The sequence below is a fragment of the Sarcophilus harrisii genome, chromosome 4 (genome assembly GCF_902635505.1).
Source record: "Sarcophilus harrisii chromosome 4, mSarHar1.11, whole genome shotgun sequence".
In the NCBI taxonomy this organism is placed as follows: domain Eukaryota; kingdom Metazoa; phylum Chordata; class Mammalia; order Dasyuromorphia; family Dasyuridae; genus Sarcophilus; species Sarcophilus harrisii.
Window position 1 is genome coordinate 349,199,569 of NC_045429.1, and position 18,487 is coordinate 349,218,055.

At 37.5% G+C, this 18,487-nt stretch overlaps 1 protein-coding gene across 1 annotated transcript in view; it reads left to right on the forward strand.

Moving 5' to 3' along the window:
- The first annotated feature begins 338 nt into the window (after positions 1-338).
- LPO (lactoperoxidase) overlaps positions 339-18,487 on the forward strand; it is a 33,230-nt gene continuing 15,081 nt past the window's right edge. Inside the window, exons 1-5 of the mRNA XM_003767953.4 lie at positions 339-421; positions 7,786-7,893; positions 9,062-9,149; positions 13,619-13,791; positions 16,633-16,750. Of these exons, the coding sequence (XP_003768001.1) occupies positions 7,788-7,893; positions 9,062-9,149; positions 13,619-13,791; positions 16,633-16,750 (485 nt within the window). The 5' untranslated portion in view covers positions 339-421; positions 7,786-7,787. The remainder of the gene's footprint in view (positions 422-7,785; positions 7,894-9,061; positions 9,150-13,618; positions 13,792-16,632; positions 16,751-18,487) is intronic.

The following is an 18,487-nucleotide window of genomic DNA, read 5'->3' on the forward strand; positions in this document are numbered from 1 at the left end:
TAAGTAAAAGCTGAGAGGAAGGAAGATAAAATAATGACTATGATTATCAAATAATATACAATAATAGAGCTGGTAAAGCAATTCACTATTTGGAGAAAGTGGGGGGGGGAATGGCATCATGTAGGCTCTGAATTAAGCCATTCCTTCCTTGAGTAAGGATAGGAATGTCTGTGTATTTAACCTTGAACATGCTACTCCAATGAATTGCTTCTGTCAGAGTCAATAATATTGCATCAACTAATCACTAACAATCTGGCACATTTCCTCTTGCATCTGCCCAGAGTCACTGGGTGTTTCCTGTTGAACCTCAGCTGCTCCTCCAAGCCAGACCAACTACCCTTTCCCCAGAAGGTATAAAAGTCTTGCTTCCTTGAGCACAGCAAGCACCCTGGTGGCCTGAGGAGCCCACAGCAGCCAGCAAGTAAGTCTATCAATGATAACTTCTTCTAGTTTCTTCAATGATGCTAATGATATTTCCCTATGGTTTCTCAGTGAGGTGATGGATTTGCCCTGATCTGGCAGTTTCTTGGGTGAGATTTTCTGATCACCGTAAGAACTCCTTTCCACTATGGTTAGAAGAGAGAAAGCAGTGATGAAGGGGTTCATGAACCTGAGACTTATCTCATAGAGTATTTTAGAACTGGAAAGGACTTTAGAGACAATCTAATCTAAATTTTTCATTTATAGATGAAGGAAATTGAAACTTGGTAATGACTTGCCTAAAGTTCCACAGCTAGTTAGTGATTCTCCTGATTCCAAGAAAATAGAAGCCATATACTGTTTTATTTTTTGAGGATCTGAATGCAAGGCAGGTAGGATTTTTCTTTTTTTGGAGTGAATGGCTGCTGGCAAGAGCTATACATGGCAGGACTGATTGTCCACAGGGAATGCAGTCAGTTTCTTTCAGGAACTATGTTTGAAGCTTTCTGTTCACAGCTGGTCTCCAATGAGCATATATGATCAGCCAGTTTTGAGTTCCAAACTGGGTCACATTGATTTGGCCTATTCAGCTCTGTTGAGTCATATTGTGTTTTGTTTTGCTTTTTGTTTTTTTGTTTGTTTGTTTGTTTTTTTTTTAACAAACCATTAGAAGTCCCAGACCCTGTGACCGAGGCTAGAGAATAATTTCTAGCATAGTAGGGTTATATAAACACTTTACTTCTTGTTATACTCATTTTTTTGTTCTTGAATTTCTTGTCCAGTATGAGACATATTTCCCTCTGTCATAACAGATCAGGCCATGAGGATCTTGGTTTGTATTTTCTTTCAGTATATTCCAGTATTCTTTGGTAATCTCCTTCAGTTTGGGATCAGGGAAGGATTCTGCTGGATCTCTTGTGTTTAGCTCCTCTCTGGTCATTTGTAATTTATCAGATTTCTTTCCCATTGAGTCACTGCTCCAGGAACCTGGGGAACCTGACCCTTTAACTCACCATCTGAATCCTGGGGCATGGCCTGGGAATGGGTGATTTCTCCGTCTTCTGTTCTCAAATGTTGTCTTGCTGATCTTGGTGTGGAAGATTCAGAAGCTGGCTATGATCTTATCCCCCAGGCCACATTTTTCTTCTAAGGCACCCCAAATGCTTTGGCAAATGATCATAGATGTAGCATTAGAAGGGACTTCAGATGTCATTTAATCCAACTCCATCTTTGTACAGATGAGGAAACTGAATCCCACAGACTTATCCAGAACTATATAGATAGTGGTAGCAAAACTGGGATTTATAGCCAAACCCAAATACTCCAAAGTCTTTCCCTTGTCCCGTGATGCTATGCTGATCACAATGATTATGGATTCAATATTTAAAACAAAAAAGGAGCATAGTTAATGTCTGAAAGGCCACTGGATATAAAATAATGTAGCAATTATTGCATTTTTGGGGTAATGTCTAACTCATTGTGACTTCATTTAGGGTTTTCTTGATAGAGATACTGGAGTGCCTTGCCATTTCCTTCTCCAGTTCATTTTACAGATGAGAAAACTGAGGCAGGCAGAATTAAGTGACTTGCCCAGGATCAAACAGCTAACCAGTGAATGAGGTTAGATTTGAACACAGGAAGATAAATCCTTCTGACTCCAGGCCTAGTGCTCTGTCTACTATTGGCTGTCCTATAATAATAGCAATAGCTGACATTTATTTAATGCTTTAAAGTTTACAAAGTGCTTTACATAAAATAAGGCAGCTAGGTGACTTGGTGGACAGAGTGCTGGCTCTAGAATCAGGAAGCCCTGAGTTCAAATTCAACCTCAGCCACTCACTAGCTGTGTGATTCTAGGGAAGTCATTTAAACTCTGCCTTAATTCACTGGAGAAAGAAATGGTCAATCACTCTGAGATACCACTATACACCTGTCAGATTGGCTAGAATGACAGGGAAAGATAATGTGGAATGTTGGAGGGGATGTGGGAAAACAGGGACACTGAGACATTGTTGGTGGAATTGTGAATATATCCAACCATTCTGGAGAGCGATTTGGAACTATGCTCAAAAAGTTATCAAAATGTGCATACCCTTTGACCCAGCAGTGTTTCTACTGGGTTTATATCCCAAAGAGATCATAAAGAAGGGAAAGGGACCTGTATGTGCATGAATGTTTGTGGCAGCTCTCTTAAAAACTAAGATGGATGCCCATCAGTTGGAGAATGGCTGAATAAATTGTGGTATATGAATATTATGGAATATTATTGTTCTGTAAGAAATGACCAACAGGATGATTTCAGAAAAGCCTGGAGAGACTTACACTAACTGATGCTGAGTGAAATGAGCAGGGCCAAGAGATCATTATATACTTCAACAACAATACTAGATGATGACCAATTTTGATGGACCTGGCCATCCTCAGCAATGAGATGAACCAAATCAGTTCCAATGGAGCAGTAATGAACTGAACCAGCTATGCCCAGCGAAAGAATTCTGGGAGATGACTGAAAACCATTACATTGAATTCCCAATCCCTATATTTTTGCCCACCTGCATTTTGGATTTCCTTCACAGGCTAATTGTACAACATTTCAGAGTCCGATTCTTTTTGTACAGCAAAATAACGGTTTGGTCATGTATACTTAGGGTGGGGGGAAGGAGGGGAAAAATTGGAATAAGAGGTTTGGCAATTGAATATGCTGTAAAGTTACCCATACATATAACCTGTAAATAAAAGGCTATTAAAATGGTAAATCACTTTAATATTTGCCAAGAAAACTCTATACAGGGTCACAAAGAGTCAGATATGACTGAACAACATAAGACGGCTAGGTGGCACAGAGGATAGAAAGCTGGACCTGAAGTCAGGAGCACCTGAGTTCAAATCTAGTCAGACACTTCCTGGCTGTGTGACCCTAGGCAAGTCACTTAACCCTGCCTCAGTTTCCTCAATTGTAAAATGATTTGGAGAAGGAAATGGCGAACCATCTTTGCCAAGAAAACCCCAAGTGAGGTCACAAAGAGTCATACATGACTAAAAAAATGACTGAACAACCTTGCATCTCTAAATTTCATCCTCTGCACAGAGTCTTCATTAATTTATAGAATTATAAGCTTGTATCCAATTGGTCTTCTCTTTGTCCTATACCCTCAAAGATGCTTAATTTTTTTCAAAAAAAAAAAACCTAAACAAACAAATTTACCTCTAATGCAACAGATTCAGTGGAGAGTCTCATGGAGTTTCAAGAGAGGGGAAAAACTGAGAGGAGTTTTTGCTATTATTTTTCCCTTTTTACAGATCAAGAAACTAAAGCAGACAAAGATGTACAGCTAGTATGTATTTGTTTGAACTCAGATCTTCCAGCTATCTACCTAAAAATTATAAACAAAAATGGACTTTGGCAATGTGTGCAAAAGGCAGAAGATGGAATTAATTTTACTTCCTCAAGGAAGAGGATCAGAGAAGAAAAGCCAAAATCATGTTTTAAAAATTGGTGATAATTATTAATCAAACTCCAATTTGATTCTGAGGCTACGTCTGATCCATACTGAGCTGTTTGACTCTGAGCAAATTATTTCACCTTTCGATGTTCAGGCAAACTCTCTAAGATAGTAAGTTGCAGATTCAGGCTGATCTACTATAATAGAGGGGGTTTCCTTACTGGGAGTTCCAGGCATTTGAATATCAATCAGCTAGATTACTAACCAATTAATACAGAACCATTTCAAAAATAAAGAATCTCTAGGAACTCTTTGCCATTTTGTGTTTCTTCTAACAGCACATATGGATAGTACAATTATCATATGAAAGTCCATGAAGTGGACATTAAAGAGAGATCCCCATTTTCAAAAATTCTGAGCTATTATTTCAGAAGTCATCTAGTCTGACTGCTTCATTTTACAGATGAGAAAAATGAAGCCAAGAGAAGTGTGATTTGCCTAAGGCTGTACAAGTAATAAGTGGTAGAGCACAGAGTTCAAGTAATTTATGTCTTTTTCCACTAAGCTACCAGTATATATACCAAATCTTCTTTTTGCCCACCCACAAATAGTAACATTCTAGTGTAGACATTCCTAGGGTCTTAATCCCCTTTCCTAATCTGACCTCCCCTGAGTAGTTTTCTAACAATCTTGTTCTTTGGCCTTTTGGGGCCATTTTAGTGGTCCCAGTTGTTCATGATCTTCCCTCATCTTCCAAATAGTTTGTATCATTTTGTTTGTACTTTATATTTACTTGCTAAGTTTCATGCCTTCCCTCCCAGTCCCCTAGTATCCCTGAGGGACTATTTGATATTTTTTGTCTTCATGTCCCTTAAATTCATGCCTTAAACAAAGTCTCTATTGACACTGATCTGTGATTTCTTTGATATAGGAAACTCTCTCTATTAATGCAAATCAGGATTCTTCTCTGCCACAACTTAAAATCTTAGAGAAATGCATAAGATGCATGAGATGCCAACAAATTAAATTATTTGCCCAGGGTCACACAGCCAGTATGTGACTGAGTTACTAGGACTTGAACCTTCCTGACTCAGAGTCCAGTTCTCTAGCCACTACCCTCTGTTACCTCTCAACAAGACTTTCCAGGAAAGTTGACTAACTACATGGTAAATTATTGCTGTGAGTGACACAAGGAAATATAAGAAAGTATCTTCTCTCAATAAGTTTCCACTCTAGTGGTGAGATACATATAAATAAATCATACATACAAAAAGGTGAATATTAGACAAAGTTCACACTTAGCAGAACCATAACATTATACACTATCAGCAAGACTGTATAATGATCAACTGTGATGGAATTAGCTCTTCTCAGCAATACAATTATCCAAGACAATTGGATAGAAATTGCCATCCACATCCAGAGAGAGAAGTATGGATACAGAATACAGATAAAAGCATACTATTTTCACTTTTTTTGTTTTGTTTTTTTGCTTTTTCTTTCTCGTAATTTTCCTCTCTTATTCTGATTTTTCTTTCACAACATGACTAATATGGAAATATGTTTTTTTAAAAGTTCACTTAATTAGTTTGTGGAATTGAGTTAAAGGAGCCTTGAAAGTCATGAAGTCAATACCTTCATTTCATAGAAGAGGAAACTGAAACAGAAAAATAGTAAGTTATTTGTTCAAAGCCATACAATGGGTAGTAGAAAAAAATCAGATTCAGTTTCTCTGACTCCAATATAAACTCAAGGCATGATATTCTGCAAGGATCTTCTCAGAAATAGAAGCTCTTGATCGATAGAGAGTAAAGACTTTGGAATACTCAAATACTTGCCCCCAAAGACCCAATAGTAGGAAGCCATAATGGATAGGAAGCATAAGGAGAAGAGTGCTATTTCAAAGAGATAATAATTGATTTCTCTGAAAACAACCACATAATGGGAGTAAAGAAGGTAATCTGAAAAACACCAGCCCTTACTGTCTCTGCTAGTAAACACCTCTGCAAATCTTTAGGGGTATGTGCCCTAGTCAGAAGGTAGAGGATATAACATACTCTGTGACACCAAGAAATCTAAGGGAATGGTAAGGATGCTGCTGGGGAAGACCTTATGGGGAATATAGAAGTTGATATTAAGAGATAATGATGAGGGGAAAAAATAAATAATAAACATTGATGGAAGCCATGTGAGAGAGTAACTGGGAGAGTGAGCAAGCTGATGCAACCACCATGGAAATGGTATCTGGATCCATTTGGCACTTGCCATGTACCAATAGTATTGGTTACCCCTTTCTATGCCCTGTCTCACAACTGGAGGATGATTTTCTTGAGAAGAACTGTATCTTACTTCTCTTCAAGTCTTTCCATTAGGTACTTAGAACATAGCTGGTGTTAATTAAAAAAACATGGAGGAACTTGTTGAAAGAAAATGTGGTCTAATGATTAGAAGGATGGTTTTGAAATCAGGAAGATCTGCATTCTAATTTGCCCTTAGAAACTAGCTACTTTGATGGCCTGAGCAAATTGATTAATGTCTCCTGATCTCCTAGTCTCAGTTTCCCCATTTATAAAATAAAAATAATAGTACCAGTAGCATTTACATTACAGGGTTGTTGTGAGGATTAAAATTTTAAAATGTCTGTAAAGGATTTTGTGAAATTTAAAGGACTATATAAATGTCAGCTGGTATAATAATGAAGATGATGTACACCCAAAGAAAGAACACTGGGAAATGAATGTAAACTGTTTGCATTTTTGTTTTTCTTCCCGGGTTATTTTTACCTTCTGAATCCAATTCTCCCTGAGCAACAAGAGAACTGTTCGGTTCTGCACACATATATTGTATCTAAGATATACTATAACATATTTAACATGTATAGGACTGCTTGCCATCTGGGGGAGGGGATGGAGAGAGGGAGGGAAAAAATCGGAACAGAAGTGAGTGCAAGGGATAATATTGTAAAAAAAAAAATTACCCTGGCATGGGTTCTGGCAATAAAAAGTTATTTTTTTTAAAAAAATGAAGATGATGAATGATTGTAGATTTTTTTGGACTGTCCCCAAATATTTCACCCTCTTTTAGTGTAAAGATCAATGTATTTGAAATCAGATGATCTGGATTCAAATCTCTGTTTTGTTACAACTGTGTTGAGCCTCAGTTTCCACATCTGTAAAATGAATGGGTTGGCCTAGATGACCCAGTTCTACGTCTAATCTAAATTAGATTGCTAGATGGTACCTGGAGACAACAATGGACTTGGCAGTCAAGAAAACCTTATTTCAGCTCCAACCCTAGAAACTTACCTGCTTTTGTAATACAGGGTTAATCATTTAACCTCTCTTTACCTAATTTTTTTTCATCTTTAAAATGAAGATAGTAATAGTGCCTACTTCCTGGGGTTGTTATGAGAATAAGATATTTCTAAAGTGCTTTTGCAAATTTTAAAACTATACAGGGTGTCTCAAGTCTTAATACATTTAAGTACTTTGAGACACTGTGCATAAATACTAGCTATTATTATTATTACCCAAATTCAAAAAGTATTTATAAAGTACCTTCTATATGTCAGATACTATGATAAGTGCAGGGATGAAATTATTAAAAAGAAAGATAGTCTCTGCCCTTAAGAAGTTTACAATCTAAAGGGACAAAAGGAGTAATGAAAACAGGAATGGGGAGGATGATGGGACACCAAGAAGTACCTGACTTAGGGTCATCTTGTTCCATGGAGTTGAAACCAAGCAGGATAGAAAATGGAGTGACATTTTAGTGTTCCTCTGAACTTTTTCCTTTTCCCTTTCCCATGTTCTGGTCTTTTTCTGCTTTGCCAGATTCTTTTGGGTGTTTAGAGTCTCTCAGAAGGACTCAAGTAGGGTTGGCAATGGTAATCCTTGTTGAATTGTGGGGGTTTTCATTTCAGAGATGAAGCTGTTTCTCTTCTTTGCTGGACTCCTGGCATCACTGAACTTGATCCAATCTATTGAATCTTCACAGACCTTACCTCAGCCTACTAAATCTGCAGCCAATGGTAAATATCTTCTTTAAGAATATACATGCCCTTCTTGGTGGAGTTATGAAATGATCCAATCATTCCTGAGAACAAATTAGAGCTATATCCAAGGGGCTATAAAACTGTGCACACCATTTTATCTCTGGGTCTATACTCCAAAGAGATCATAAAAGAGAGGAAAGGACCCACACGTATGAAAATGTTTGTAGTGGAAAGAAAATTGAAAATTGAGTAGATGTCCATCAGTTGGGGAATGGCTGGATAAGTTATGTTATATTAATGTAATGGAATATTATTGTTCTATAAGAAATGATGAGCAGGCTGATTTCAGAAAAGCCTGGAAAGACTTACATGAACTGATGCTGAATGGAGGGAGCTGAACATTGTACACAGTAACAGCAATATTAAGAGATGATCAACTGTGATGGACGTGGCTGTTGTCAACAATATAGTGGTTCAAGGCAATCCCAATAGATGTAGGATGGAAAATGCCAATTGCATCCAGAGAGAGAACTAATGGTGACTGAATGTGAATCAAAGAATATTTTTACCTTTTTATCGTTGTTGTTTGTTGCTTGTTTTTTTTTCTTTCTCGTGGTTTTTTCCTTTTGATCTGTTTTTTCTTTGTGCAGCATGACAAATATGGAAATATGTTTTGAAAATTGCACATATTTAACCTATTTCATTTTGCTTGCCATCTTAGAGAAGGAGGGAGGTAAGGGACGAAGAAAAATTTTTACAAAAATGAATGTTGAAAATTATCTTCCTACACTATACCAGGTATTATACTTGATGCTTGAAAATATAAAGATAAAAACTAAACAGTTTCCAATTACTCATGGATCTGATCCCACTACTGATCTCCAAGAAAGCGTTAACTAGCTCCTGGGCTGGTTTAGGCAATCTATTGTGCTAGGGGGGAAAGGGGATAACCATATTTATCTTGGTGTAGACACTCAACCAGTTTTGGCTCAACTGAAGCTTAGAAGTCCCAAGTGATCCACCATCCTCAGTTTCCTTGGGTTCTCTTGCCTGGCCCTCTGTTATTTTTAAACCCATAAATTCTCATTCAGTCAGATTAATTCTGAATCTTAATGGTGGAGGGGGAAATGGTAGAATTATGTGCTGCAGATCTTACAGAATCACAACTAATATTCTCTCTCTTTTCCCTATCACATCCCCTAAGAAAACAGCAGCAAGGCAGAAGTCATCCATAAAGTTGTGAAGGAGGCCAAGAGCCAAGTTGATAAGGCCTTCCTGGCTGGCCGAAACAAGTAAGTGAGCAGGGATGGGGGAGGGGGACAGCAGGTAATCTTCTTCACCATTTGACAGCATATATATATATATATATATATATCATCCTTGACTGTTCATTGAACAGCAGTATGATACTCAATATTCAGTAAATTTATAGAATATCTACCATATGCCCCTCTAGAAGTTAGCAATCCAAAACTAAAAGTGAAATAGACCTTTCCCTCAAGGAACTTACATTCTATTGGGAGAGACAGCGTATACATAAACCAATACGCACAATTTTAGAAAGTAATTAGGGGGGACACTAGCTGTTTAGGAAGACTTGATCTTGAGCTGAGTCTTAAAGAAAGCCAGAGATTTCTAGAGGCAGAAATGAAGGAATGAATTCCAAATAAGGGAGAGGGAAAGGGGTAGGATACAGCCAATTCATTAATACAGATATAGGAGATGCAATATTATGTGAGGAATAGTAAGAAAGCCAGTTTGATAGGACAATATGAAAGTGAGCAATGGTAATAAGGCTGGAAAGATAGATTGGGGTTTCAAATGTTAGAGAAAAAAGTTTGCATTTACTCCTGGAGGTAATAAGGAGCTACTGTAATTTATTGAGTAGGAAGTACACAACCAGATTTCAAATCAGAACACTTTAGTGTTTGACTGGCCAGGAAGAAAATAATAGTTAGAGAAAATCACTTTGACAGTTGTGGCCAGAAGGGATTAGAGTGGGAAGATTAAAGAAAGTAGACTAACTGGGAGACTGTGGTTGTAGTCTAATAAAGGTGAGGAGGACTTCACTAGGATGAATGGCTGTCAAAAGTAAACATCACAAACATTGGCAAGTCTTCCAGATTCTTTGAAAGGTCATCCAGTTCACAATGATGTCAAGCTCAAACAGAAATGGGGCCACTAAACCATACGTAAACATCCAAATATTGACTTAGTTCTTGAATGTAACATTTTCTGTTTTATTGCATTTTTGTTTGTTTTGTCAAATATTTTCCAATTATATTTTAATCTGGCTCAGCCTGCCCATCCTTGAGTGTGAAGGTGATGTTTGACATCCCTCTGCCCTAAGGCAGAATTATACCTATGAGAAGTGCATTGTGTTTTTCTGTTCTGTTTCTAAAACTCTCCAAGAAAAATATCTCTCTCAGAATCCTTCTGTACATTAGATTGATACCATACCTAAATACTCCTGGTTTTAAGGTTATCCCTAATCGAAATAAGTCAGTTTTTGTATATCAAGTGTTCCAGATGTGTGAATAAAGATGAACACAAGGTGGTGTATGTGATCTGGGGAAAATGAAAGGAAAGAGAGAAAATGTAGGAAATAGAATAAACAGAGCATCAGTTTTCAGAAAGGATCCTTTCTACTTCAGAAACATGAGATGGGTTAGGAGCAGAGGCTGTGCTCCCACCCCATACCATGGGACTTCAAATTTACTTTCCTCATATAGGATCACACTGAAAAAAAAAAAACAGAAGCAATAAAAAACCCCACTAGCCAGGAGAAAAAAAATCTTTATCCTTAACCTTGTCATAAAGTACTTAATATGTGCTAGGACCTATTCTAAGCATTTATGATACAAAGAAAGGGGAAATGGTTTCAGAAAAATCTAGGAAAACTTGTATGGATTGATATCAAGTGAAGTGAAAAAAAACAGAAGGATAATTTATACAATAATAATCAACTCTGAAGTCTTGGGAACTCTAAATGACATAGCCAACCACTGTTCTAGAGGATTCATGATGGAATAGGTTTCCCACCTCCTGAGAGAAATATATTGATAGATTCAGAGTACAAATTAAGACATGTTTTTGGACATGAACAATGCAGACATTTGTTTTTCTGGGCTACACATGTTTGTCCCAGTTTGTTTTTCTTGTTTATGAAGTGATGGTTGGGATGGAAAAGGAAAGAGAGAGGCAGACGAGGATCTTCATTTAAATTTTTTTCCCAGATAAAAGTCATGAAAACTTTTAGCATTCATGTTTATAAGATTTTGAATTCCAAATTTTTCTTTCTCCTTCCTTTCCCTCCCTTCTTCTGAAGATAGCAGGTAATTTAATGTAATTTATAAACATATAAAACATTTCTATATTAGTCACAGTTGTGAAAAAACAGATCAAAAGAAAAAAACAAGAAAATAAAATAAATGAAAAAAAATATGCTTCAATCTTCATTCAGAGTATATGAGTTCTTTATGTGATTATGGATAACATTTTCCTTCATGAGTCCTTTGTACTTGTCTTAGATCATTGTGTTGCTGAACTGGTCATCAAATAACGTTACTGATGATGTATAAAAAGTTTTCCTGGTTCTGCTCATTTCACTTTTCATCAGCTAGTACAAGTCTTTCCAGGTTTTTCTGAAATCTTCCTTTTCATCATTTCTTATTGTTCAATAGTATTCTGTAACACTCATATACTATAACTTCATTCTCCAATTGATGGGTATCTCCTCATTTTCCAATATTTTGTCACCAGGAAAGGGGCTGCTATAAATATTTTTTGCATATGTAAGTCCTTTCCCCTTTTTTATGATTCCTTTGGGATACAGATGTAGTAATAATATTGTTGGGTAAAAATTTAAGCACAGTTTGGTTGCCCATTAGGCACAGTGAGGATCTTCATTTTTAAAAAATGAATTAATTTTTTAAAAAACAAAGAAAAGCAAAAACACAGTCTTTGCTGTTAAGGAACTCACATTGTAATGGAGAAATTAAGCCTGCAACCAATTATCCTCATATAGGGATATGCAGTGTAGATGTAAAGTAATCTCAGAGGGAAGATCATGGTTGGAGGCAGGGAGTACTGCAAAAAACATCTTGTAAAAGGTGGGTTTTGGGCCAAGTGTTGAAGGAAGACACTTTTATATATTTTGGAGTTGTAGCACAGTCAGATACCAGGCCAAGAGTCAGAAGATCTGAGTTCAAATCTGGTCTTAGACACTTACTAGCTATGTGACCTTGGACCTCAGTTTCCTCATCTGTAAAAGAAAAGGAAATGGCAAATCACTCCAGTATGTTTGCCAAGAAAACCCACAGTTGGTGCTTTCTTTCCTTATTTTCCTCATTTTCTGCTTTCTCCAGTCTTTTGTCACAAAGAATCAGATATGATTGAAAAAATTACTAAACAACAACAAAAAGAACCTTAAAGAGAAGTAAAGTGTCATGCATGAGGTAAGAGACAAGACCAGATGAACTGAGTTGCAGAGTGAAGAAAAGTGAATAATATCTCCTGAGTCTAGAAAGTAGGTTGGAGTCAGATTGTATAAGACTTTAAAAGCTAAACATTTATTTAGTAACCTACTATGAAGGGCCATGTACACAAAAATGTATCCTTTCCAAGATAAAGTGTTAGTTTTTCCCTAATGCTAAAATCAGAAGTTGGACCACTAAAGTATCTTTTTCACAACACTTTGTGTATGTCCTCTAGAGGTCACAACCTCTATTAGGGACAGAAATTATACATCCCTATAATTTTATATTATAGTTGAGGAAACTGAAGCTCACAGAACATACCTGAAACAAATGTTTCTTTTTCTTCCCTCGTTCCTTCCTTCCTTCCCTCCCTCCTTCCTTCCTCCTTTCCTTCCTCCTTCCCTCTCTTCCATCCTCCTTCCTTTCTTCCTCCCTCCCTCCCTTCCATTCTCCCTTCCTTCCTTCCTCCCTCCCTCTATTTCTTCCTCCTTCCCTCCTTTCCTTCTTCCCTTCCTTCCTTCCTTCCTTCCTCCCTCCCTCCCTTCCTTCTTCCCTCCTTCCCTCTCTTCCTTACCTTCCACCCTTTCTTCCTTCCTCCTTCCTTCCCTCCTTCCTCCCTCCCTTTCTTCCTTCCTCCCTTCCTTCCTCCCTTCCTTCCTTCCGCCCTTCCTTCCTCTCTTCCTTCCTTCCTCCCTTCCTTCCTCCCTCTTTCCTTCCCTCCCTCCCTTCCTTCCTTTTTTCCTTCCTCCCTCCCTCCCTCCTTTCTTTCTTTCCTTTCTCCCTCCCTCCCTCTTTCCCTCCCTCCCTCACTTCCTTCCTTCCTTCTTTTCTTTTTCCCTTTTCTTTCTTCAATCCTTCTTTTTCATTCTTTCCTTTCTTTCTTCATTCATTCTTTCTTTTATTTTTTGTCAGACAATTGGGGTTAAGTGATTTGCTCAAGGTCACACAGCTAGTAAGTGTCAGATGTCTTAGGCTGAATTTGAACTCAGATCCTCCTGATTCCAGAGTTGCCCATGCTTATTTAAATAAGCTCTGGTATAAACTGCCAAATGATGCATTTCATCATGGCTCACAGAGGTCACATTGATAGCTAATAAGGAAGAGAGTAAAGTTCCCAAAAAAAGATCCAGGAGTACAAGAAACCAGACCCTCTTGTGTAGCAAGCATCTACACAACAGCTTATAACCTTATCCATGATGAGTAGAGCAATCCCAGCTCCCTTGGGCAGGATGCCACTGGACCTTTCCTCCTAACTGATGGTCAATCATCTTTTCTCCTTGTAGAGTGAAGATGGTCATTGAGCGCATTCCCACTCCTCTCCAGCTGTCCAAAATCTTCAAACAAGCCAAAGGCCATACTCGGGAAGTCTTGCGCAAGGCCCAGGTATGGGATGGATGCATCAAGCTTCTAGAACAGAAAGAACACATGAACTTGGTGGCCAGTAATAATGTCACAGGTACAGTAACCCCAAAGTCCCAATATTCCCCGGGAGGGGAGGAGAGAAGGTAGGAGGGCCCTTCTTATAAAAACAAAACTTGATATTGATTCCACCCCCAAAGTATTCTTCCTATATTATCCATTCAACTGATATTGAATGAATGAATAAATAGAAATATACTTTTCCACTTCACATTTCAGTTTCACCTTATTAGAACCATAGGTTAAAAGCAGATGGATCTTTAAAATAACTGGGCTTCAGATGCAGTGAACCTCAGGAATCATCTAGTTCAATCTCTACCCTTTTTTTTTTACTGAGAAGAGGGAAGCTGAGGTTCAATCAGGGGATATGATTCCTCCCTATGTCTGCTAATGCAGAAAGATCCATAATGGAAGACATTTAAATCTACTATAGCTAGAGATTGATAGAGATTAATTTAGATTGTTTTGTTGGAGGGGAGAGGCATCTTGGATAGATAATTGGTTTCACAGTCAAGAAGTTCTCTGACATGTACTACATGTGTGAATCTGCCCAAATCATTTAATATTTCAGCATCCCAGACTTCTGCCTAAGACATCATGTTTCAGGGAAGGTGCTATCCTACATTGCTAAAGGGAGTTTTCTAAACCAATGAAATCATAGGCCTACTTTCTATCCTAATAAGTGAAATTTATTTTTTTCCAAAGAGGATCTGAGAAGATGATTCATCCAGAGAAAAGTACCCTATTTTCCCTTCAAAATGTCATAAAAATGCCATTAGAAGATCATTTCTTTGCTTTAACTGTGGGGAGTCCATTCCCTGTAAATAACAGTTGGTGCTTTCTTTCCTCATTTTCCTCTTTTTCTGCTTTCTCCAGTCTTTTGAATAAAGAAGGTGAATGGTGGGAGTTAAATGGTACAATGTAGGAATTATTTAATTTTTCTGAAGAATTAAATTTCAAACAGGATACATTAGTCTACAAGAAAACTCTTGAGATCTTTAGATCTTCAATGCTGATAGTATTGGTTATACATTTGCATTTTAAAATGTGGTATTTTTTTTCCACCATAGGCACCTTAAATGGTTAAAAAATTCATGGCTTTACATGTTTAACATGGATTGTTTACTGTCTATGGGAGGGGGTAAGGGGAAGGAAGGGAGAAAATTTTGCAAGGCTGAATGTTGAAAACTATCTGCATATATTTTGAAAATGAACAGCTATTATTTAAAAAAAAAAAGAAATTCATGGTTTTGATAAGATTTAATCTCCCCCCCCCCCCGCCGCCAAAAAGACCTTTGTTAAATAGACAAAGTTTGATTTTAATACATGCTTAAATTTTTTTTAAGACCAAATTGGAAAGAGAAAAAAGAGGTGGGTTTTTTTTTTTAGTTTTTATTTCACTTTGTTTTGTTCATTTTTGTTTGTTTTTGTTTTATGACTAAATTGAAAGGTTAGGGTATTTTTAGAAAAAATGCCCAGTAGATAAAAGATAGCCTGTCACTCAATATCTTGGATTCTATTTTTAAAAAAATTTCTGAGTAATTCTGAAAGAGGAATGGAGAAATAGGCAGGATCAAGGGTTTCTAAGATACATGGGTATGTGAGGGGGAGTCCAGGTTTCAACCTCATAAGATTAGTTTCATTGCTCTTTAGTTAGAAGGGTTTCAGAAGCCAAATAAACCAAACTTCTTCATTTTATGGATGGGGAAGGGAGAGTACATAGTACAAGAATTTATTAAAAATCCATTTGTTGCTGGCACTGTGGTAAGTAAGCATTTTACAAATTTCCTTTCATCTGATAATCACAACAATCCTGAGCAATAGGTGCTGTTATTATTCCCATTTACAGCTGAAGAAACTGAGGCAGACAGAAGTGACTTGCCCAGAATCACACAGTTAGAAAGTGTCTGAGGCTAGATTGAGCTCAGATATGCCTAAATCCAGCCCTTTATCTACCGTGGCACCTAGCTGAGGAACAACTTTGAGTAAATTGTCTAAGATCATACAGGTAGAAAGCACGTCTTCTGATTCCAGAGTATGCTCCTTCCATTGCATTATGCTTATTCCTCCTATATTACCAACTTTCCTTGCCTTCCTTCATTTTTAATGCCAGGGAAAGACTTGAACAATATCAGAAAGGAAAGGGAACTAGCTTCCTGACTTCTTGCCTAGATTTCTTATGCTAGTACTCTGTGGCTCTACAAAGCCATTCACCTAAGACCTTCCTTTCCCATATTCTCCTACCCATCTGTCATCTCTCAAATCATCAGTCTCTCATCCCCTGAACAGCCAACCTCAGGTAGGTGTTAAGAAAGAAATTATCTCATTCACAGTGAGGTATACTTAACTTCCCTGATGGTCTGGAAGAGTGACTTGATAAATCAATCTAGAGTTTATGGAACTTTAGATCTTGTGACAAAAGTCTGTGTGGAATAGATAGATATCTGGAGCCATCAACCCTGACCTTCTTAAATCACTGTCTTCCACTGCCTGCATGTGTGGAAGAAGATAGAGAAGACTTTCCAGGAAATCAGCAGACCCCAGGAATGTTTCCTTTCCAGGACAGTGTATGGAGCCAACTGAAACCAATTTGAGAGTTGAATGCTACAAATCAGGGCTTGATTTCTTGTTTTGTTGGTTGTCTAAATTTAAGAAAATGATGGAGAAACATTAATAACAGATTGAACTTAGACAAATGTCAGATATACTTTTTTCCCCTAGATTGTGGGCTGTTAAACATTTAATAGCTTACATAGTATCCAAGTCAGACTTGTATAATCAATCAGAATTGTAAACAACAGTCTAATATAATAATCCAATCTCAGAATATTAAGAGGGGCAGACCTTCAGAGCTTCTGAAAGCTTTTTTCATTTGCAGGACCCAGCCTGGAACTGATTATGCTTTCTAAGGAGGTGGGCTGTAACATGGTGATGCGACCAATGAAGTGTGAATGGAACAGCACATATAGGACCATTACTGGAGAATGCAACAACAGGTGAATGGGGATTCAGGGGAAAGGTGCTCCTCCCCAAAACAGAAAGATACCTATGCTACCCTTCCTCATAACCCATTTACCCTCTATTGACCCCTCCACCTTCCAGCCAGGGACTAGACTTTTTCCCTTTTCTCACTCAGAGTTGCTATATTTTAGGCAGCTAGATGACACAATGGATAGAGTGCCAGGTCTGGGGTCAGGAAGATCTGAGTAGAAATCTGACCTCAGACATTTACTAGCTGGGTGACCCTAGGCAAGTCACTTAACTCAGTTTACCTCAGTTTCCTCATCTGTAAAGTGAGTGGAAAAAGAAATGGCAAACCAGTATAGTATCTCTTCCAAGAAAGCCCAAATGGGGTTACAAAGTCATTCACAACCCAATGACAGAATTGCAATATTCAAAGTATCTCCACAATGGCAAAGGGATCCCCAGTTCCATTCTAAAATAACCCACAGCTTAAAGGAAAATGACGCTCAAGGCTCCATTTTCCCACCCCTAGATGGGAATAGTGACTGACATTTACATGGTACTTTCATTTAGATTTTCTTATTTGTTGCTCACAACAACTCTTGCAATTAGGGGGAAGGAAGGATGGATTTTTTTTTTTTTTGCCAAAGTAGGTGACACCATTTCTGCAGCTGAATCTATGAGTTTATTGTTCCAGGGAGCTCTATCAGTGCAGGTCACATGATCTCTGAACTTCTAGAACTCATCTTAGGAAGGCTACACTGACAAAGTCAATCCGTATTAGAGGCAAGACAGGAACCCAATCTTCCTGGATTTTATGCCAGTTCTCTATCTATTTTGCCAGGCTAAATGCAAGCATTATTATCTCCTATATGGATGAAAAAATTGAGGCAGAGAGAGATCAAGCCATCATTCTAAATTCAGTTCTATTGACACCAGGGATCTTTCCACTGCATCTGATTGTAGGATAGGATAGGATATATGAGATGATGTTTATTTATTTCTGACTTCTCTGAAATTCTCTGAAATCTTATTTATTAAGATCCCTACTATGAGTTCAAATCCATCTTTAGACATTTGCTAGCAGTGTAACCCTAGGCAAGTTACTTAATCTCAATTGCAAGAAAAAAGAAAGGAAGGAAAGAAAAGAAAAAGAAAGAAAGAAAGAAAGAAGAAGAAGAAAGAAAGAAAGAAAGAAAGAAAGAAAGAAAGAAAGAAAGAAAGAAAGAAAGAAAGAAGGAAAGAAAGAAAGAAAGAAAGAAAGAAAGAAAGAAAGAGGAAGGAAGAAAGGAAGGAAGAGTAGAGGGACATTGATAGATAGAACATTGGTTTTGGAATCAAGAAGAACTGAGTTCAAATACACCCTCAGATACTGGCTGTATAACCCTGAGCATAACTTAACCCTGATTACTTAAAAAAAAAAAAAGATACCTGATTTTATTGTGGGTACATCTGCTACCAGAATATATTACCACACCATCACATCTTTGTAGAAACTCAGCATGTATTGCTGTAGCTGAAAAAAATTCATCACTTGTGGCCAACTATAGGCTCATATATCTAGAGTTGGCAGATGCCTTAGAAATCATAACAACTCTTTTCTTTAATCGATGAGAAAATTAAGATCCTGATAGCTTAATTAACTTGCCTAAGGTTACACAGGTAATAGTGATTATGACTCCATGTACCATTCTGTTTCCTCCAAAGTGAGATGTTATTATATTAGGCAATATTATATATTATGTGCTGGACAATTAAGAAGTATTTCT